The sequence below is a fragment of the Coregonus clupeaformis genome, chromosome 20 (genome assembly GCF_020615455.1).
Source record: "Coregonus clupeaformis isolate EN_2021a chromosome 20, ASM2061545v1, whole genome shotgun sequence".
NCBI lineage: Eukaryota > Metazoa > Chordata > Actinopteri > Salmoniformes > Salmonidae > Coregonus > Coregonus clupeaformis.
This window is the reverse complement of record NC_059211.1, coordinates 31,249,227-31,272,383: the sequence shown is the minus strand read 5'-3', so window position 1 is coordinate 31,272,383 and position 23,157 is coordinate 31,249,227. Positions and strand designations below refer to the sequence as shown.

At 45.6% G+C, this 23,157-nt stretch overlaps 1 protein-coding gene across 1 annotated transcript in view; it reads right to left on the bottom strand.

Moving 5' to 3' along the window:
• Positions 1-1,417: 1,417 nt before the first annotated feature.
• igfbp3 (insulin-like growth factor binding protein 3) overlaps positions 1,418-23,157 on the bottom strand; it is a 34,465-nt gene continuing 12,725 nt past the window's right edge. The window contains exon 4 of the mRNA XM_041840182.1: positions 1,418-1,694. Coding sequence (XP_041696116.1) covers positions 1,569-1,694 — 126 coding nt within the window. The 3' untranslated portion in view covers positions 1,418-1,568. The remainder of the gene's footprint in view (positions 1,695-23,157) is intronic.

The window sequence follows — 23,157 nt, the reverse complement described above, 5'->3', positions numbered from 1 at the left end:
TTTGGTGCTGCGTCCACCTCGTGGAGTTATATTGGCATAAGATCATACAAGCATCTCCAAGAACAATATCAACAAAAAGAAAACACACTTTGCATAGAATGGAAATTCTGAGGAGGGGCTTTGTTCTCTAGGCTGAGTAAAGTCACAGTCAGAAGTGCTTGTGTAACATTGTTTTTTCTTTTGTTGTTGTTGTTGTGTTGTTCTACAGTGCTATAAACCTTGTCAAATGTTGCCACCAATGAAACGGTATGACTACTACGCTACAATGGGTACCAATTGTCTTTAACTGCGAGGAACGCTGTAGGGAAGTTGGTTGGGTGCAGCTAAAGTGCTTTAAGTGGTTGTGCTTGGCCTCGAAGCTGGCACCTATAGCAAAGAGAGCAGCCCGGTCTCACCGAGCATGCCCAGTCTAAAGGACCCTACACCAGGCCATATGCACCATAGACAGGAAGAGTACTGCAGATAGAGGGACCATGTTGTCGTGACAACACCATTGGCCCTATTTCCTGACTGGAGAAGTGGTGGTTTGGCTAACTATGCTAACCCAACCTGCCAGCTAGCTAACCAGACCAAGGCTGCAGGGTGGTAACGTTATGTGAGCACCTGTTTATTTTTGTATTTGAATTCCCATTAGCTATTGCAGAAGCAGCAGCTACTCTTCCTGGAGTCCTATAAGGATTGCAGAGGACTAAGGAAGGAATATGAAAAAGGGAGGGGTAGGGGTAAGGGATGGGGGAAGAGGGGGAGAGGGTCAGTGTGGATTTAAGGCACCATTATTGGGCACCGTCTCCATTCCATTCCTTCCCCCTAAACCTGTAAATGTGACGCAGCACATTGGGCGGGACAAGCTGGTTGCTATGGAGACAGTGGGGAAGGCCAGTGGTGTCCAACATGGCAGGGAAGAGGTCAGAGGCCGGCCTACCCATAAGACTTCACTGATGGACCCTGAGAAAGGGGAGGAGTCTCTGCACGACAGGATGGAAGAGGGCAGGGTTTGGGTTTAGGTGTCAAGAGGTTTTCTTACACCTCTAAACTGAGCTTATTGAAAGACGGCATTTACACACACATACACACACACAAACACTCATACACGCTTGCACGCACACACACACGCATGCATACACACACAAACATACATAAACATGTTGCGTTGGGTCACAGTCACAGACAAGTCCTCTTTAAAGTGAGTGGGAAAGTCCCTCCTTCCTCTCTCTCTAAAATAATAGTGCAGATGATTAGTTTCTCTCTCGTTTTCATACGAGGGGTAGCTAGAGGTTCCCATAGCACAGAGCAGATAGCTGCAGATGATGGACAGAAGGCATGGCCTATTAGGCTGTGCTGCCCCAGTCTGCCCCTCCCTCCCCCCTCTCTACTACTCCCTCCTCCTCCCTCCCTCTCCCTCCCCCTCCCTCCCCCACCCGGCAGTCTTGTGACCTGAGGTCAAAGGTCCGGCACTCTTTCGACAGTTACGTGCATGGCAGGAGTAAAAAAAAAGTATCTCTCTCTCCCATTCCTCTCTCCTTCTTCCCTCATTCTTTCTCGCCATCACTCCATCCTCTCTCTGCCTCTCATTTGTTCTCTAGGTTGTAACACTGGGCTTCTCCTCTCTCCTTTCCATCATAGCCAGGGAGAGGCTGACCGTACTTATCCACACACCAGCAGTAACCCCTCTTCCTCCCTTTTGAAGGACGGCACTGCAGAGAGAGAGAGAGAGACAGAGAGAGAGAGAGAGAGAGAGAGAGAGAGAGAGAGAGAGAGAGAGAGAGAGAGAGAGAGAGAGAGATTGATTTAATGCAATATATTAACAACCTACTGTCTATCATATACAATTATTATCAACTTTGACTAAACTAGGAAAGGAGCTTTTTCTGTCAGACATTTACAGCCTTCAGCAAGCTGTATCTAATAGATAGTTAACACCAGCATGGAAAGGGCTAACAAACTAAGACAATTCAACTAGCCCTGGCCCCTGGCCCCTGGCCACAGCCTAGAAACACTCAGAGAGGGAGAGCGGGACAGACAGAAAGACAGACAGGAGAGAGCGTGAGAGACAGACAGACAGACAGACAGACAGACAGACAGACAGACAGACAGACAGACAGACATACAGACAGACAGACAGACAGAGGAAGTAAGGACAAGGACTTATCACTTTGAGACAGGTAGGGAAAGAAAGGGGAATGAGAGAAAGGGAGGGAGACAGACATTTGGATAGTCCGGATTTTCCATATACAGATGGTCAAGAGAGGGAAAGAGGACAGAGAGGGGTAAGAAGACAGAGAGGGGAAAGAGGACAGAGAGGGGAAAGAGGACAGAGAGGGGGGAAAGGACAGAGAGGGAAGGGGACAGAGAGAGGAAAGAGGACAGAGAGGGGAAAGAGGACAGAGAGGGGAAAAGGGACAGAGAGGGGAAAGAGGACAGAGAGAGGAAAGAGGACAGAGAGGGGGGAAATGACAGAGAGGGAAAGAGGACATAGAAAGGAAAGAGGACAGAGAGGGGAAAGAGGACAGAGAGGGGAAAGAGGACAGAGAGGGGAAAAGAAGACAGAGAGGGGTAAGAGGACAGAGAGGGGTAAGAGGATGAGAGGGGAAAGAGGACAGAGAGGGGAAAGAGGACAGAGAGGGGAAAGAGGACAGAGAGGGGAAAGAAGACAGAGAGGGGAAAAGGGACAGAGAGGGGGAAGAGGACAGAGAGGAGAAAGAGGACAGAGAGGAGAAAGAGGACAGAGAGGAGAAAGAGGACAGAGAGGAGAAAGAGGACAGAGAGGAGAAAGAGGACAGAGAGGAGAAAGAAGACAGAGATGGGAAAGAGGACAGAGCGGGAAATATAGGACTTGTAACTTTGAGATGGTGGCCGTGTCCGAATACCATTCTAGCGTAATATTTACTTAAACTGCATACTATGCACTAATCATTGCATACTATTTAGCACATACCGTTTAGTAAAAAGTATGCTGTATGCCATGGCCTCAACGCAGTAGCGGCTCCTGACTGGCTGAGTAGGTGGGGCGGGGCCGAGTGGAGGGTGGATTTTTCCAAATTTAACAGACATGCATCACATTAACCAGCCTGATAATAGCTAATTTCCAATTCAAATAATTTCTCTAAACTCTGAATAGAATAGGAATGGAGTTATAGGCCTACTCAGGCTGGTTATAGGCAGACCATCCCGTCAACCTATACTGTAGCCCAAATAGCCCATCTATCTTATTTAAAAAGGACTGAAGACAGCAACAGATCATACCTTTTCAACCTATTTATTAGTGAAACCAAAGTGCTGTAACATACAGTATATAAATTAAATTAAATAGCCTAGTACACACACCAACACTTTTCAAATGTTCAAATCAAAAGGCTATTGTACAAAAAAACATGGACAGTTGGGTGCATTGCAAATCCAGAACCGCTGGACAGCAACATAATAAACTAAAGCACTGATCATTGGGAACGAGATCAGAAGGACTGCTAAGGCTTGATCCATAAATTAAATAATGAAATAGGTAGCCTAGCCTACAAAACTAAAACAATCCATATGTTCAAATTAAAAGGCCTGATTAACATGACATCAATAACGCAGCTAGATCCCGAGTCACATATTATAACACATTCTATTTTCGCATACTGAGAATGCGTCATGTGTGATTGCGGTGTTTCCCACTATTCGTTGATTTCGATCGCGCATCCCCCATATCTAATGATCAGCTGCTGTCAAAGCCAACATGAGTATGACATCCGGGCATTTAAAGTATACTAGATTTTAGAAATGTTGCACACTATCAAACTTTATTTTTTCACATACTTAAATGGCCTACTATTTAGGACGCAAATATGGGTATTCGGACACGGCCACAGAGTGTAAACAGATTAGTGTTTGCACGGAAAGGACTTAAAATTACACTGATTTACTTTTCTAATGTAATAATAACACCTGTCCTCTACAGTCACCTGCCAAACTGTGTGTGTGTTTGTGTGTGTGCCCTATTGCTAACCTCAATTTCTCTCTCTCCTCTCCACCCTCTCTCTCTCTCTCTCTCTCTCTCTCTCTCTCTCTCTCTCTCTCTCTCTCTCTCTCTCTCTCTCTCTCTCTCTCTCTCTCTCTCTCTCTCTCTCTCTCTCTCTCTCTCTCTCTCTCTCTCTCTCTCTCTCTGTTGCCTTTCTCATCTTGGATGATTGTCAAAATCGTGTGCAGGTCATGCCTCAGCAGAACGCAAACATCACATCCCCGGGTAAGAATATGTGTGTGTGTGGTTTGGTTTTACTATCCCTGTGGGGACCAGAAGTGGTTAGGTTTAGGGTTAGGGTTACAATTCGGGTTAGGGGTTAGGGTTAGTTTTAGGATCAGGTTCAGGGTTTTGGGGTTAAAGTTAGGGTTAGTTTAATGGTTAGGTTAGGGTTAGGGTTAGGGGTTAGGTAAAATAGGATTTTTAATGGAAATCAATTGTTTGGTCCCCACAAGGATAGTAAAACAAACATTTGTGTGTGTGTGTGTGTGTGTGTGTGTGTGCAGTATGTACTGTGTGTCACACTAGGTAGCTTTAACCAGAGTTTATTTTTGTTCAGCTTCAGGTTGACATCTCTTGCTCTCTGCAGGAGAGCTGTGAGGTTTCTGTCATGATCTGCCATCGCCTCTTCGTGTGTGTCACCACATCGATGGAGTAGAATGTCATCTGCGATCACAATCACTCCTTTTAGTCCCTGTAGTGCTTCACACTGTCTGCACTGGTATTCTTCAGCTGCTGGATTGATTCCAAATGGCATTCTCAGCCATCTATACCTGCCTACAGGTGTCCAGAAAGTTGTTAGATAGCTGCTCACTTCATCAAGTTTGACTTGCCAATATCCATCTTTGGCATCGAGTACTGAGAATACCTTTGCGTTGGATATCGCCGGTAGACATTTAAGCATGTTAACCCCCGCAAGGCTGCCGGCCCAGATGGCGTCCCTAGCCGTGTCCTCAGAGCATGCGCAGACCAGCTAGCTGGTGTGTTTATGGACATATTCAATCTCTCCCTTTCCCAGTCTGCTGTTCCCACATGCTTCAAGATGGCCACCATTGTTCCTGTACCCAAGAAAGCAAAGGTAACTGAACTAAATGACTATCGCCCTGTAGCACTCACCTCTGTCATCATGAAGTGCTTTGAGAGACTAGACAAAGATCATATCACCTCTACCTTATCTGTCACCCTAGTCCCACTTCAATTTGCTTACCACCCCAATAGATCCACAGACGATGCAATCGCCATCACACTGCACACTGCCCTATCCCATCTGGACAAGAGGAATACCTATGTAAGAATGCTGTTCATTGACTATAGCTCAGCATTCAACACCATAGAACCCTCCAAGCTCATCATTAAGCTCGAGGCCCTGGGTCTGAACCCCGCCCTGTGCAACTGGGTCCTAGACTTCCTGATGGGCCGCCCCCAGGTGGTGAAGGTAGGAAACAACATCTCCACTTCGCTGATCCTCAACACTGGGGCCCCACAAGGGTGCGTGCTCAGCCCCCTCCTGTACTCCCTGTTCAACCATGACTGCGTGGCCAAGCACGCCTCCAACTCAATCATCAAGTTTGCAGATGACACAACAGTAGTAGGCTTGATTACCAACAATGACGAGACCGCCTACAGGGAGGAGGTGAGGGCTCTGGGAGTGTGGTGCCAAGAAAACAACCTCTCACTCAACATCAACAAAACAAAGGAGATGATTGTGGACTTCAGGAAACAGCAGAGGTTGCACCCCCCTATCCACATCGACGGGACCGCAGTGGAGAAGGTGGAAAGCTTCAAGTTCCTTGGTGTACACATCACCGACAAACTGAAATGGTCCACCCACACAGACAGTGTGGTGAAGAAGGCGCAACAGAGCCTCTTCAACCTCAGGAGGCTGAAGAAATTTAGCTTAGCACCTAAAACCCTCACAAACCTTTACAGATGCACAATTGAGAGCATCCTGTCGGGCTGTATCACCACCTGGTACGGCAACTGCACCGCCCGCAACCGCAGGGCTCTCCAGAGGGTGGTGCGTTCTGCCGAACGCATTACCGGGGACAAACTACCCGCCCTCCAAGACACATACAGCACCCGATGTCACAGGAAGGCCAAAAAGATAATCAAGGACATCAACCACCCGAGCCACTGCCTGTTCACTCCGCTATCATCCAGAAGGCGAGGTCAGTACAGGTGCATCAAAGCTGGGACCGAGATAATGAAAAACAGCTTCTATCTCAAGGCCATCAGACTGTTAAATAGCCATCACTAGCACATTAGAGGCTGCTGCTGCCTATTGAAATCACTGGCCACTTTAAGAAATGGAACACTAGTCACTTTAATAATGTTTACATATCTTGGACTACTCATCTCATATGTATATACTGCATTCTATTCTATAACATTCTACTGTATCTTAGTCCATGCCGCTCTGTCATTGCTTGCCCATATATGTATATATTCTCAAATCCCATTCCTTACTAGTTTTGTGTGTTTTGGGTATATGTTGTGAAATTGTTAGATATTACTTGTTAGATATTACTGCACTGTCGGAGCTAGAAGCACAAGCATTTCGCTACACCCACTATAACATCTGCTAAACACGTGTATGTGACAAATAAAAATTGATTTGATTTGAGAATCTCTTCTATTGTGGGCATCTGGAAGTGCGATCTCAGTAAGGCTTTGTTGAGTGCACTGGGGTCCATACATATTCGTAGTTTATCAGGTTTTTCAATGACAACCATGTTGCTGATCCACGGTGTTGGCTCTGTGACTTTCGTGATGATTTCTCCATTGTCCATTGAATGTATGGCCTTTGTGATCCTTTCCTTCAGTGGAATAGGTATCCGTCTTGGTAGCTGCTGCACAGGCCGGGCTGCATTGTCTACTTCTAGGTGTAGCTCTCCAGGAAGGCAGCCAAGCCCATCCAACACGTCCTTGTACAGTGAGGGAAAAAAGTATTTGATCCCCTGCTGATTTTGTACGGTTGCCCACTGACAAAGAAATGATCAGTCTATAATTTTAATGGTAGGTTTATTTGAACAGTGAGAGACAGAATAACAACAACAAAAAATTCAGAAAAACGCATGTCAAAAATGTTATAAAAATGTTATAAATTGATTTGCATTTTAATGAGGGAAATAAGTATTTGACCCCTCTGCAAAACATGACTTAGTACTTGGTGACAAAACCCTTGTTTGCAATCACAGAGATCAGACGTTTCTTGTAGTTGGCCACCAGGTTTGCACACATCTCAGAAGGGATTCTGTCCCACTCCTCTTTGCAGATCTTCTCCAAGTCATTAAGGTTTCGAGGCTGACGTTTGGCAACTAGAACCTTCAGCTCCCTCCACAGATTTTCTATGGGATTAAGGTCTGGAGACTGGCTAGGCCACTCCAGGACCTTAATGTGCTTCTTCTTGAGCCACTCCTTTGTTGCCTTGGCCGTGTGTTTTGGGTCATTTTCATGCTGGAATACCCATCCACGAACCCATTTCAATACCCTGTCTGAGGGAAGGAGGTTCTCACCCAAGATTTGACGGTCCTGTCCATCGTCCCTTTGATGCGGTGAAGTTGTCCTGTCCCCTTAGCAGAAAAACACCCCCAAAGCATAATGTTTCCACCTCCATGTTTGACGGTGGGGATGGTGTTCTTGGGGTCATTGGCAAGATTCCTCCTCCTCCAAACACGGCGAGTTGAGTTGATGCCAAAGAGCTCCATTTTCACCCAGTTCTCCTCTGACTCATTCAGATGTTCATTGGCAAACTTCAGACGGGCATGTATATGTGCTTTCTTGAGCAGGGGGACCTTGCGGGCGCTGCAGGATTTCAGTCCTTCACGGCGTAGTGTGTTACCAATTGTTTTCTTGGTGACTATGGTCCCAGCTGCCTTGAGATCATTGACAAGATCCTCCCGTGTAGTTCTGGGCTGATTCCTCACCGTTCTCATGATCATTGCAACTCCACAAGGTGAGAACTTGCATGGAGCCCCAGGCCGAGGGAGATTGACAGTCATTTTGTGTTTCTTCCATTTGCGAATAATCACACCAACTGTTGTCACCTTCTCACCAAGCTGCTTGGCAATGGTCTTGTAGCCCATTCCAGCCTTGTGTAGGTCTACAATCTTGTCCCTGACATCCTTGGAGAGCACTTTGGTCTTGGCCATGGTGGAGAGTTTGGAATCTGATTGATTGATTGCTTCTGTGGACAGGTGTCTTTTATACAGGTAACAAACTGAGATTAGGAGCACTCCCTTTAAGAGTGTGCTCCTAATCTCAGATTGTTACCTGTATAAAAGACACCTGGGAGCCAGAAATCTTTCTGATTGAGAGGGGGTCAAATACTTATTTCCCTCATTAAAATGCAAATAAATTTATAACATTTTTGACATGCGTTTTTCTGGATGTTTTTGTTGTTATTCTGTCTCTCACTGTTCAAATAAACCTACCATTAAAATTATAGACTGATCATTTCTTTGTCAGTGGGCAAACGTACAAAATCAGCAGGGGATCAAATACTTTTTTCTCTCACTGTACTTGGAGATGATCTCCTCAGTCGTCATGATGACCTCAGTGGATGTGATGCTTGGGGTGTCAACTAAATGTAACACATGGCTGTGGTTCACATGTAGTACGTTTTTCACACGTGTCAGCTGACAGCAGAGGAAGCTGGAATGTCTCCATGACCTGAAATTTGATATGAAATTTTTTTCTATCATGATCTGCTTTGAGATTGCATTCTCCTGTTGGCTTTATCAGTGTGCCGTCATATAGCTTGAGTGTAGCTTTGCTGGGTAGGAGAACTGGATTGCCGTTTTGCATGACTCGCTTTAGGTCCCAATAGTTTATGACATTCACTGTTGATCCTGTGTCTAGTTAACATTTAATTGTATGGCTGGGGTCATATGTCAATGACTCATCACTGAGTGTAGCTAGCTTAAGGTTAATGAACCATTTTTCACCTCGTCCTCACCAGATTTAACCTGTGAGATCTACCACATTGCATCTGTTGTTTGGTCATCTGACTCATTGTCTTCCTCTAATAGATTAAGTTGAGGTTTGTGTTGTGATTGTTTACAAACTCTGGCAAAGTGGTTTCATTTGCCACATGCTTTACACGTGACACCGTATGCTGGGCATTTGGCTTTGGCATGTACTGAACCACAGTAATGACAGGGTAAGTCGTTTGGCATTCTATGTTTGTTATTATCCCATGTAAACTCTGTCTGTTTATGACCATATGTTTGGCGTTTTGATTCTGAACGTCGCTCACGGGAGGTATAATGTACAGTCTCTGGTTCACCTCCACCAATTTTCCTGATTTGCATTTGTGCTTATTCACTTGAATGACACGTCAATGGCTTTGTTCAGTGTGAGGTTGGTTTCTCTGAGCATGCGCGCTCACGCAGCTATATCTTTAGTGCCTATGACAAGCCTGTCATGGACTAGTTCCTCTCGTAATGTGCCAAATTCACGTGTCTGCTAGCTTCCTCAGATTTGCAATGTACTGCTCTGATGTTTCACATTGACTTTGTTAACAAGCATTAAACATGTACCTCTTGTAGATCACTTTCCTGGATGGCTCAAAGTGTTTCTGTAGCGCCTCTATAATTTTTACCGGGTCAGTTCTCTCTGCTTCAGGTATATGAAGATGCCGCTGTAAGAGATGACATTCCTTTCCCATCACGGTTAGCAGAGTTGCTATGCGTACTTTTGCTTCCTTTTTGTCCAGACTGGTAGCTATCTCATAGTTTTCCCATTGTGCTCGAAAATATGTCCAGTTGTTGTATGTATTGCCCTTCATGTCCATAGGCTCTGGTATTGGTACCCTTCATGTCCATAGGTTTTGGTACTGGTACCCTTCAGGTCCATAGGTTCTGGTACTGGAATTACTGGGTAAGCCATTGTTGTCGTTGTCATTGTTATTATTGTGTGTAGCTGGTTAGCTAGTTGGCGCGTCCCTTCCTACTGTGCATTTATCTGTGTGTTGTTTTGATATTTTGATTCGTCAAGGATATTCCTATTTGGTTCTGACTCCTGACACCATGTTTTGTATTGTGTTTATTCTATACAAGAGCAAGGTAATGTTGATTAGAAAGTCTTTACTTCAGCATCAGTCTGCAGTATGCGTACAGCTCCATTCAGTGCATAGTAAGTCATGCCTAACTTGGCTCACTAGTACTATATACAGTGGGGAGAACAAGTATTTGATACACTGCCGATTTTGCAGGTTTTCCTACTTACAAAGCATGTAGAGGTCTGTAATTTTTATCATAGGTACACTTCAACTGTGAGAGACAAAAATCCAGAAAATCACATTGTATGATTTTTAAGTAATTAATTTGCATTTTATTGCATGACATAAGTATTTGATACATCAGAAAAGCAGAACTTAATATTTGGTACAGAAACCTTTGTTTGCAATTACAGAGATAATACGTTTCCTGTAGGTCTTGACCAGGTTTGCACACACTGCAGCAGGGATTTTGGCCCACTCCTCCATACAGACCTTCTCCTTCAGGTTTCGGGGCTGTCGCTGGGCAATATGGACTTTCAGCTCCCTCCAAAGATTTTCTATTGGGTTCAGGTCTGGAGACTGGCTAGGCCACTCCAGGACCTTGAGATGCTTTTTACGGAGCCACTCCTTAGTTGCCCTGGCTGTGTGTTTCGGGTCGTTGTCATGCTGGAAGACCCAGCCACGACCCATCTTCAATGCTCTTACTGAGGGAAGGAGGTTGTTGGCCAAGATCTCGCGATACATGGCCCCATCCATTCTCCCCTCAATACGGTGCAGTCATCCTGTCCCCTTTGCAGAAAAGCATCCCCAAAGAATGATGTTTCCACCTCCATGCTTCACGGTTGGGATGGTGTTCTTGGGGTTGTACTCATCCTTCTTCTTCCTCCAAACACGGCGAGTGGAGTTTAGACCAAAAAGCTCAATTTTTGTCTCATCAGACCACATGACCTTCTCCCATTCCACCTCTGGATCATCCAGATGGTCATTGGCAAACTTCAGACGGGCCTGGACATGCGCTGGTTTGAGCAGGGGGACCTTGCGTGTGCTGCAGGATTTTAATCCATGACGGCGCAGTGTGTTACTAATGGTTTTCTTTGAGACTGTGGTCCCAGCTCTCTTCAGGTCATTGACCAGGTCCTGCCGTGTAGTTCTGGGCTGATCCCTCACCTTCCTCATGATCATTGATGCCCCACGAGGTGAGATCTTGCATGGAGCCCCAGACCGAGGGTGATTGACCGTCATCTTGAACTTCTTCCATTTTCTAATAATTGCGGCAACAGTTGTTGCCTTCTCAACAAGCTGCTTGCCTATTGTCCTGTAGCCCATCCCAGCCTTGTGCAGGTCTACAATTGTATCCCTGATGTCCTTATACAGCTCTCTGGTCTTGGCCATTGTGGAGAGGTTGGAGTCTGTTTGATTGAGTGTGTGGACAGGTGTCTTTTATACAGGTAACGATTTCAAACAGGTGCAGTTAATACAGGTAATGAGTGGAGAACAGGAGGGCTTCTTAAAGAAAAACTAACAGGTCTGTGAGAGCCGGAATTCTTACTGGTTGGTAGGTGATCAAATACTTATGTCATGCAATAAAATGCAAATTAATTACTTAAAAATCATACAATGTGATTTTCTGGATTTTTGTTTTAGATTCCGTCTCTCACAGTTGAAATGTACCTATGATAAAAATTACAGACCTCTACATGCTTTGTAAGTAGGAAAACCTACAAAATCGGCAGTGTATCAAATACTTGTTCTCCCCACTGTAGTATCACACAGATACACATAACAGCATCGCCATCTATTGGCTTGGCGACATGTCGTAACATGGGGAAACCAGCACTGCTATTCTAGTCTCCTGACGTACGTTCAAAATCATCTGGAGCTGATTATGACCTACACACACGCACACACACACACACATGCAAACATACAAATATATACACGCAGCATACTGTATAACACACACACAAACACAGAGTACATGCACACACACACACACACACACACACACACACACACACACACACACACACACACACACACACACACACACACACACACACACACAGCGAGGAGAGCACTAGTACAACACACACAGGGCTGACTGAGACAGAGAAGGGCTCCAAGGTTGAACAGGTGTCTGTTTCTGGTGTGTAGCCAGCCAGCCAGTCATCCAGCCAGGCAGTCAGCCATCCAGCCATCCATCCATCCAGCCAGCCAGCCAGCCAGTCAGCCATCCAGCCAGCCAGCCAGCCAGCCAGCCAGCCAGCTGAGAACCAGGATCAAAGACTGCTTTATGGAAACCAAATTAAAATACCTCCCCCAACTACAGGACTCTCTCTGTGTGCATCTCAAATGGCACCCTTTGCCCTATATAGTGCACTACGTTTGACAGGGGCACTATAAAGAGAACAGGGTGCCATTTGAGATGCAGACAGAGTCGTGTAGTTGGTGGAGGTATTTCCACAGTCCTGTCATCTAGGCCGACAGAATAAGTCCTTCCTTCTACCTCACTTCCTCCTCTTTTTCTCCTCCTCTCCTCTCCTCTCCTCTCCTCTCCTCTCCTCTCCTCTCCTCTCCTCTCCTCTCCTCTCCTCTCCTCTCCTCTCCTCTCCTCTCCTGTCGGTGCCATGGTCTGTGTCTGCGGCCAGGTTCTATTTAGGCTGTGGCCTAGCAGACGAGACTCTGTTTCATTTGTGAACTATTAGCAGAGTCATCTCCACTAGCTGGCATGCAGGCTCTCTCTCTCTCTCTCTCTCTCTGTATGTATGTATGTCTGTATGTGGGAGGGAGAGAGAGAGAGAGAGAGAGAGAGAGAGAGAGAGAGAGAGAGAGAGAGAGAGAGAGAGAGAGAGAGAGAGAGAGAGAGAGAGAGAGAGAGACTGCATGCCAGCTAGTGGAGATGACTGCTAATAGTGCACACATTCTCTCTCTCTCTCTCTCAAAGGGGCTTTATTGACATGGGAAACATATGTTTACATTGCCAAAGTGAGTGAAATAAACAATAAGCAAAAATGAGAAGAAACAAAACACAATTAGAAATGAACAGTAAACATTACACTCACAAAGGTTTGAAAAAGATAAAGGCATTACAGATGTTATGCTATCAGCTGTGTACAGTGTTGTAATAATATTGTAAGTACAAACGGTAGGGGAAGATAAATACAGTAAAAATACAAATATTGGTTATATTTACAATGTTGTTTGGCTGGTTGCCCTTTTCTTATGGCAAAGGGGTCACAAATCTTGCTGCCGTGATTGCACACTGCGATATCTCGCCTAACAGATATGGGAGTTTATCAATGTTTGATTTGTTTTCAAATTCTTTGTGGGTCTGCGTGATCTGTGGGAAATATGTGTCTCTAATATGGCCATACATTTGGCAGGAGGTTAGGAAGTGCAGCTCAGTTTCCACCTCATTTTGTGGGCAGTGGGCACATAGCCGGTCAGTCACATCGGTCAGGTACTCTGCCACTGTGTACTCTCTGTTTAGGGCCAGATTCAGATTCCAGTTTGCTCTGTTTCTGGTTAATTCTTTCCAGTGTGTCAAATAGTTATCTTGTTGTTTTCTCATGATTTGGTTGGGTTTAATCGTGATGCTGTCCTGGGGCTCTTTGATGTCAGTTTGTGTTTGTGAAGAGAGCCAGAACCAGCTGGCTGAGAGGACTCTTCTCTAGGTTAATCTCTCTGAAGGTTATGGCTTTGTGATGGAATGTTTGGGCATCACTCCCTTTTAGGTGGTTGTAGAATTTAACAACTATTTTCTGAGTTTTGATAATTAGTGGATATAGTCCTAATTCTGCTCTGCATGCATTATTCAAAGTTTTATGCGAAGGATATTTTTACAGAAATATGCATGCAGAGTCTCAATTGGGTGTTTGTCCCATTTGTGAATTATTGGTTGGTGAGTGGACCCCAGACCTCACAATCATAGAGGGCAATGGGTTCTCTAACAGATTGGGGCCCCGTGTAGCTCAGTTGGTAGAGCATGACGCTTGCAACGCCAGGGTTGTGGGTTCAATTCCCCCGGAGGGCCAGTATGAAAAAAATACAAATGTATGCACTAATTGTAAGACACTCTGGATAAGAACGTCTGCTAAATGACTAAAATGTAAAAATGGATTTAAGTCTTTTTTAGCCGGATCCTAATTGGGATGTTGAGTTTTATGTTCCTTTTGATGGCATAGAAGGCCCTTCTTGCCTTGTCTCTCAGATCGTTCACAGCCTTACCTGTGGTGCTGTTGTTTAGGCCGAGGTAGGTATAATTCTTTGTGCGCTCTAGAGCAACGGTGTCTAGATAGAATTTGTATTTGTGGTCCTGACATCTGGACCTTTTTTGGAACACCATTATTTTTGTATTTCTGGGATTCACTGTCAAGGCCCAAGTCTGAAAGAATCTGTGGCCCTCCTTGGTTGGGGACAGCAGGACCATATCAACTGCAAACAGTAGACATTTGATTTCTGAGTCCAATAGCGTGAGTCCGGGTGCTTCAGACTGATCTGGAGCCCTCGCCAATTCATTGATACAGCGCCTTCAGAAAGTATTCATACAACTTGACTTATTCCACCTTTTGTTGTGTTACAGCCTGAATTCAAAATCGATAAAAATGTTGTCACTCATCTACACACAATACCCCATAATGACAAAGTGAAAACATGTTTTTATATTTGTTTATTTTTTCATTAAAAGTAAATACAGAAATATCTGATTTACATAAGTATTCACACATGTGAGTAACTACATGTTAGAATCACCTTTGGCAGTGATTACAGCGGTGAGTCTTTCTGGGTAAGTCTCTAAGAGCTTTGCACATGTGGATTGTACAATATTTGCACATTGTTATTTAAAAAATTCTTCAAGCTCTGTCAAGTTGTTTGTTGATCATTGCTAGACAGCCATTTTCAAGTCTTGCAATAGATTTTCAAGCCAATTTCAGCCAAAACTGTAACTAGGCCGTTCAGTAACATTCAATGTCGTCTTGGTGAGCAACTCCATTGTAGATTTGCCTTGTGTTTTAGGTTATTGTCCTGCTGAAAGGTGAATTTGTTTCCCAGTGTCTGTTGGAAAGCAAACTGAATCAGGTTTTCCTCTAGGATTTTGCCTGTGCTTAGCTCTATTGCATTTATTTGTATCCTAAAAAACTCCCTAATCCTTGCCGATGACAAGAATACCAGCCACCACTAAGCTTGAAAATATGAAGAGTGGTACTCAGTGATGTGTTGCGTTGGATTTGCCCCAAACATAATGCTTTATGTTCAGGACATAAAGTAAATTTCTTAGCCACATTTTTTGCAGTTTTTATTTATTGCCTTGTTGCAAACAGGATGCAAGTTTTGGAATATTTTATTCTGTACAGGCTTCCTTCTTTTCACTCTGTCATTTAAGTTAGTATTGTGGAGTAACTAAAATGTTGTTGATCCATCCTCAGTTTTCTCCTATCACAGCCATTAAACTCTGTAACTGAGCGGTGTCCTTCCTCTCCTGCAACTGAGTTAGGAAGGACACCTGTATATATGTAGTGACTGGGTGTATTGATACACCATCCAAAGTGTATTGAATAACTTCACCATAATCAAAGGGATATTTAATGTCAGCCTTTTTTTTTACCCATCTACCAATAGGTGCCCTTCTTTGCGAGGCATAGGAAAACCTCCCTTGTCTTTGATATTGAATCTGTGTTTTAAATTCACTGCTCGACTGAGGGACATTACAGATAACTGTATGTGTGGGGTACATAGATGAGGTAGTCATAAAAAAAATGTGACACAAAATCTCAATTTAATCCATTTTAAAGTCAGGCTGTAGCACAACAAAATGTGGAAAAAGTCAAGAGATGTGAATACTTTCTGAAGACATGTTGAAGAAGGTGGGGCTCAAGCTGCATCCCAGTCTCACCCCACATGCCTGAGGAAAGAAATCTGTGTGTATATTTCCATTTATTGCACATTTGTTGTTTGTGTACATTGATTTTATAATATAATATGTTTTCCGACCAACACCGCTTTCCCTCTATTTGTATAGCAGACCCTCATGCCAAATTTAGTCAAAAGCTTTTTTGATATCAACAAAGCATGAGAAGACTTTGCTTTTTTTTGTATATTGTCAGTTAGGTTGTGCAGGGTGTATATGTGGTCTGTCATACAGTATCTTGGTAAGAAGCCAATTTGACATTTGCTCAGGACATTGTTTTCACTGAGGAAATGTGGAGCCTGCTGTTGATGATACTGCAGAGGATTTTGAAGAGGTTGCTGTTAACGCAGATTCCAAGGTAATTATTGGGGTCAAATTTGTCTCCTTATGTGTAATGGGGAGATCAGACTGGTTCCAAATATTGGGGAAGAGGGCAGCGCTAAGGGTAATGATAAGTCGTTTAAGTATAGCCAATTTGGATTTGTGGTCTGTGTATTTTATAATTTTGTTAAGGATACCATCAACACCACAGGCCATTTTGGGTTGGAGGGATTGTATTTTGTCCAGTAGTTCATCCAACGTAATTGGAGAATCCAGTGGGTTCTGGAAGTCTTTCATAGCTAATTCTAAATGATCATGTACACTGAGTGTACAAAACATTAGGAACACCTGCTCTTTCCATGACATAGACTGACCAGGTGAATCCAGGTGAAAGCTATGATCCCTTATTGATATCACTTATTAAACCACTTCAATCAGTGTAGGTGAAGGGGAGGAGAAAGGTTAAAGAGGGTTTTTGAAACATGTATTGTGTATGTGTGCCATTCAGAGGGTGATTGGGCAAGACAAAATATTTAATTGCCTTTGAACGGGGTATGGTAGTAGGTGCCAGGTGCACCGGTTTAAATGTGTCAAGAACTGCAACAGTGCTTGGTTTTTCACTCTCAACAGTTGCCCGTGTGTATCAAGAATGGTCCACCACCCAAAAGACATCCAGCCAACTTGACGGAACTATGAGAAGCATTGGAGACAACATGGGCCAGCATCCCTGTGGAACACTTTCGACACCTTGTATAGTCCATGCCCCGACGAACTGAGGGGAAAAGGGAATGACCTCTAGCCCCTGAACCCTATCCCCTAACCCTACACCCTAGCCCCTAAACCCTAGCTCCTAAACCCTAGGCCCTGAGCATTTACACTTATCTCTAGCCCCTGACCTCTAGCCCCTGAGCTTTAGCCCCCTAAAACCCTAAACCCTAGACCCTAAACCCTAAACGTTAGCCTCTAGACTCTGAGCCCTAGCCCCTGAGCCATAGCCCCTCATCCTAGTGTTAGCCACAAGGTGTCCACATGGCTGATGCTAACAGAGCACACTTCATTCACCCAACACATTCATAATGCTGCCTTTATAGGTGAGTGTGTGTGTGTGTGTGTGTGTATGTGTGCATGATCATAATGCTGCCTTTATGGGTGTGAGTGTGTGCACTTATAATGCCAGTCTTTCTGGCTAATAGCAGCACCGCCGGTCTTCACAGACACTAAAAAGAGCCTGGCTGACCACAGGGTAAACACAGGCTTGTGAAACGCAGTGTGTGTGGGTGTATGGGTGTGTGTATGTGTGGGTGTATATATATATACAGTGGGGGAAAAAATTATTTAGTCAGCCACCAATTGTGCAAGTTCTCCCACTTAAAAAGACGAGAGAGGCCTGTAATTTTCATCATAGGTACACGTCAACTATGACAGACAAATTGAGAAAAAAATATGCAGAAAATCACATTGTAGGATTTTTAATGAATTTATTTGCAAATTATGGTGGAAAATAAGTATTTGGTCACCTACAAACAAGCAAGATTTCTGGCTCTCACAGACCTGTAACTTCTTCTTTAAAAGGCTCCTCTGTCCTCCACTCGTTACCTGTATTAATGGCACCTGTTTGAACTTGTTATCAGTATAAAAGACACCTGTCCACAACCTCAAACAGTCACACTCCAAACTCCACTATGGCCAAGACCAAAGAGCTGTCAAAGGACACCAGAAACAAAATTGTAGACCTGCACCAGGCTGGGAAGACTGAATCTGCAATAGGTAAGCAGCTTGGTTTGAAGAAATCAACTGTGGGAGCAATTATTAGGAAATGGAAGACATACAAGACCACTGATAATCTACCTCGATCTGGGGCTCCACGCAAGATCTCACCCCATGGGGTCAAAATGATCACAAGAACGGTGAGCAAAAATCCCAGAACCACACGGGGGGGACCTAGTGAATGACCTGCAGAGAGCTGGGACCAAAGTAACAAAGCCTACCATCAGTAACACACTACGCCGCCAGGGACTCAAATCCTGCAGTGCCAGACGTGTCCCCCTGCTTAAGCCAGTACATGTCCAGGCCCGTCTGAAGTTTGCTAGAGTGCATTTGGATGATCCAGAAGAGGATTGGGAGAATGTCATATGGTCAGATGAAACCAAAATAGAACTTTTTGGTAAAAACTCAACTCGTCGTGTTTGGAGGACAAAGAATGCTGAGTTGCATCCAAAGAACACCATACCTACTGTGAAGTATGGGGGTGGAAACATCATGCTTTGGGGCTGTTTTTCTGCAAAGGGACCAGGACGACTGATCCGTGTAAAGGAAAGAATGAATGGGGCCATGTATCGTGAGATTTTGAGTGAAAACCTCCTTCCATCAGCAAGGGCATTGAAGATTAAACGTGGCTGGGTCTTTCAGCATGACAATGATCCCAAACACACCGCCCGGGCAATGAAGGAGTGGCTTCGTAAGAAGCATTTCAAGGTCCTGGAGTGGCCTAGCCAGTCTCCAGATCTCAACCCCATAGAAAATCTTTGGAGGGAGTTGAAAGTCCGTGTTGCCCAGCGACAGCTCCAAAACATATAATAATAATATAATATAATATGCCATTTAGCAGACGCTTTTATCCAAAGCGACTTACAGTCATGCGTGCATACATTTTTTTTGTGTATGGGTGGTCCCGGGGTTCGAACCCACTACATTGGCGTTACAAGCGCCGTGCTCTACCAGCTGAGCTACAGAGGTGCTCTAGAGGAGATCTGCATGGAGGAATGGGCTAAAATACCAGCAACAGTGTGTGAAAACCTTGTGAAGACTTACAGAAAACGTTTGACCTGTGTCATTGCCAACAAAGGGTATATAACAAAGTATTGAGAAACTTTTTTTATTGACCAAATACTTATTTTCCACCATAATTTGCAAATAAATTCATTAAAAATCCTACAATGTGATTTTCTGGATATTTTTTTCTCATTTTGTCTGTCATAGTTGACGTGTACCTATGATGAAAATTACAGGCTTCTCTCATCTTTTTAAGTGGGAGAACTTGCACAATTGGTGGCTGACTAAATACTTTTTTTCCCCACTGTATATATATATATATATACACTACTGGTCAAAAGTTTTAGAACACCTACTCATTCAAGGGTTTTTCTTCATTTTTACTATTTTCTTCATTGTAGAATAATAGTGAAGACATCAAAACTATGAAATAACACATATGGAATCATGTAGTAACCAAAAAAAGTGTTAACCAAATCAAAATATATTTTATTTTTGAGATTCTTCAAATAGCCACCCTTTGCCTTGATGACAGCTTTGCACACTCTTGGCATTATCTCAACCAGCTTCATGAGGCAGTCACCTGGAATGCATTTCAATTAACAGGTGTGCATTCTTAAAAGTTAATTTGTGGAATTTCTTAATGTGTTTGAGTATACAGAAGATAGCCCTATTTGGTAAAAGAACAAGTCCATATTATGGCAAGAACAGCTCAAATAAGCAAAGAGAAATGACAGTCCATCATTACTTTACAACATGAAGGTCAGAATACGGAACATCTCAAGAACTTTTAAAGTTTCTTCAAGTGCAGTCGCCACAGGAATGGAAGACCCAGAGTTACCTCTGCTGTAGAGGATAAGTTCATTAGAGTTACCAGCCTCAGAAATTGCAGCCAAATAAATGCTTCACAGAGTTCAAGTAACAGACACATCTCAACATACACTGTTCAGAGGAGACTGTGTGAATCAGGCCTTCATGGTCGAATTGCTGCAAAGAAACCACTACTAAAGGACACAAATAAGAAGAAGAGACTTGCTTTGTAAGGGCTATTTGACCAAGAAGGAGAGTGATGGAGTGCTGCATCAGATGAACTGGCCTCCAAATTGAGATGGATTTGAGTAAGACGGCAGAGTGTTGGAAAAGCAGCCAACGTGCTCAGCATATGTGGGAACTCCTTCAAGACTGTTGGAAAAGCATTCAAGGTGAAGCTGGTTGAGAGAATGCCAAGAGTGTGCAATGCTGTCATCAAGGCAAAGGGTGGCTATTTGAAGAATCTCAAATATGATATATTATATATTATATTTGTATTTGTTTAACACTTTTTTGGTTACTACATGATTCCATATGTGTTATTTCATAGTTTTTATGTCTTCACTATTATTCTACAATGTAGAAAATAGTAAGAATAAAGAAAAACCCTTGAATGAGTAGGCGTTCTAAAACTTTTGACCGGTAGTGCACCCCTCTAACTCTATCTCCCCCTGCATCCTTCTAACTTTCCGGTCATAAATCTCTGTGACCGCAAACATTGCCCTCAATGGGTTTACCACAACACCCCTGGCAGCACGCCTGCGCCCCTGCCCCCTACCCATACCTCTATCTCCCCTGCGCCCATACCCCTACCTCTATCTCCCCTGCCCTCTACCCCTACCTCTATCTCCCCTGCCCCCTACCCCTACCCCTACCCCTACCTCTATCTCCCCTGCCCCCTACCCCTACCTCTATCTCCCCTGCACCCCTCTAACTCTATCTCCCCCTGCACCCCTCTAACTCTATCTCCCCCTGCACCCCTCTAACTCTATCTCCCCCTGCACCCCTCTAACTCTATCTCCCCCTGCACCCCTCTAACTCTATCTCCCCCTGCACCCCTCTAACGTTCTCTCCCCCTGCACCCCTCTGACTCTATCTCCCCTGCACCCCTCTAACTCTATCTCCCCCTGCACCCCTCTAACTCTATCTCCCCCTGCACCCCTCTAACTCTATCTCCCCCTGCACCCCTCTAACTCTATCTCCCCCTGCACCCCTCTAACTCTATCTCCCCTTCCCCCTTCCCCCTGCACCCCTCTAACTCTATCTCCCCCTGCACCCCTCTGACTCTATCTCCCCCTGCACCCCTCTAACTCTATCTCCCCCTGCACCCCTCTAACTCTATCTCCCCCTGCACCCCTCTAACTCTATCTCCCCCTGCACCCCTCTAACTCTATCTCCCCCTGCACCCCTCTATCTCCCCCTGCACCCCTCTAACTCTATCTCCCCCTGCACCCCTCTATCTCCCCCTGCACCCCTCTAACTCTATCTCCCCCTGCACCCCTCTAACTCTATCTCCCCCTGCACCCCTCTAACTCTATCTCCCCCTGCACCCCTCTAACTCTATCTCCCCCTGCACCCCTCTAACTCTATCTCTCCCTGCACCCCCTCTAACTCTATCTCCCCCTGCACCCATCTAACTCTATCTCCCCCTGCACCCCTCTAACTCTATCTCCCCCTGCACCCCTCTAACTCTATCTCCCCCTGCATCCTTCTAACTTTCCGGTCATAAATCTCTGTGACCGCAAACATTGCCCTCAATGGGTTTACCACAACACCCCTGGCAGCACGCCTGCGCCCCTGCCCCCTACCCATACCTCTATCTCCCCTGCGCCCATACCCCTACCTCTATCTCCCCTGCCCTCTACCCCTACCTCTATCTCCCCTGCCCCCTACCCCTACCCCTACCCCTACCTCTATCTCCCCTGCCCCCTACCCCTACCTCTATCTCCCCTGCACCCCTCTAACTCTATCTCCCCCTGCACCCCTCTAACTCTATCTCCCCCTGCACCCCTCTAACTCTATCTCCCCCTGCACCCCTCTAACTCTATCTCCCCCTGCACCCCTCTAACTCTATCTCCCCCCTGCACCCCTCTAACGTTCTCTCCCCTGCACCCCTCTGACTCTATCTCCCCTGCACCCCTCTAACTCTATCTCCCCCTGCACCCCTCTAACTCTATCTCCCCCTGCACCCCTCTAACTCTATCTCCCCCTGCACCCCTCTAACTCTATCTCCCCCTGCACCCCTCTAACTCTATCTCCCCTTCCCCCTTCCCCCTGCACCCCTCTAACTCTATCTCCCCCTGCACCCCTCTGACTCTATCTCCCCCTGCACCCCTCTAACTCTATCTCCCCCTGCACCCCTCTAACTCTATCTCCCCCTGCACCCCTCTAACTCTATCTCCCCCTGCACCCCTCTAACTCTATCTCCCCCTGCACCCCTCTATCTCCCCCTGCACCCCTCTAACTCTATCTCCCCCTGCACCCCTCTATCTCCCCCTGCACCCCTCTAACTCTATCTCCCCCTGCACCCCTCTAACTCTATCTCCCCCTGCACCCCTCTAACTCTATCTCCCCCTGCACCCCTCTAACTCTATCTCCCCCTGCACCCCTCTAACTCTATCTCTCCCTGCACCCCTCTAACTCTATCTCCCCCTGCACCCATCTAACTCTATCTCCCCCTGCACCCCTCTAACTCTATCTCCCCTGCACCCCTCTAACTCTATCTCCCCCTGCACCCCTCTAACTCTATCTCCCCCTGCACCCCTCTAACTCTATCTCCCCTGCACCCCTCTAACTCTATCTCCCCCTGCACCCCTCTAACTCTATCTCCCCTGCACCCCTCTAACTCTATCTCCCCCTGCACCCCTCTAACTCTATCTCCCCTGCACCCCTCTAACTCTATCTCCCCCTGCACCCCTCTATCTCCCCCTGCACCCCTCTAACTCTATCTCCCCCTGCACCCCTCTATCTCCCCTGCACCCCTCTAACTCTATCTCCCCCTGCACCCCTCTAACTCTATCTCCCCTTCCCCCTTCCCCCTGCACCCCTCTAACTCTATCTCCCCCTGCACCCCTCTAACTCTATCTCCCCCTGCACCCCTCTAACTCTATCTCCCCCTGCACCCCTCTAACTCTATCTCCCCCTGCACCCCTCTAACTCTATCTCCCCTTCCCCCTTCCCCCTGCACCCCTCTAACTCTATCTCCCCTGCACCCCCTCTAACTCTATCTCCCCCTGCACCCCTCTAACTCTATCTCCCCTGCACCCCTCTGACTCTATCTCCCCCTGCACCCCTCTAACTCTATCTCTCCCTGCACCCCTCTAACTCTATCTCCCCTTCCCCCTT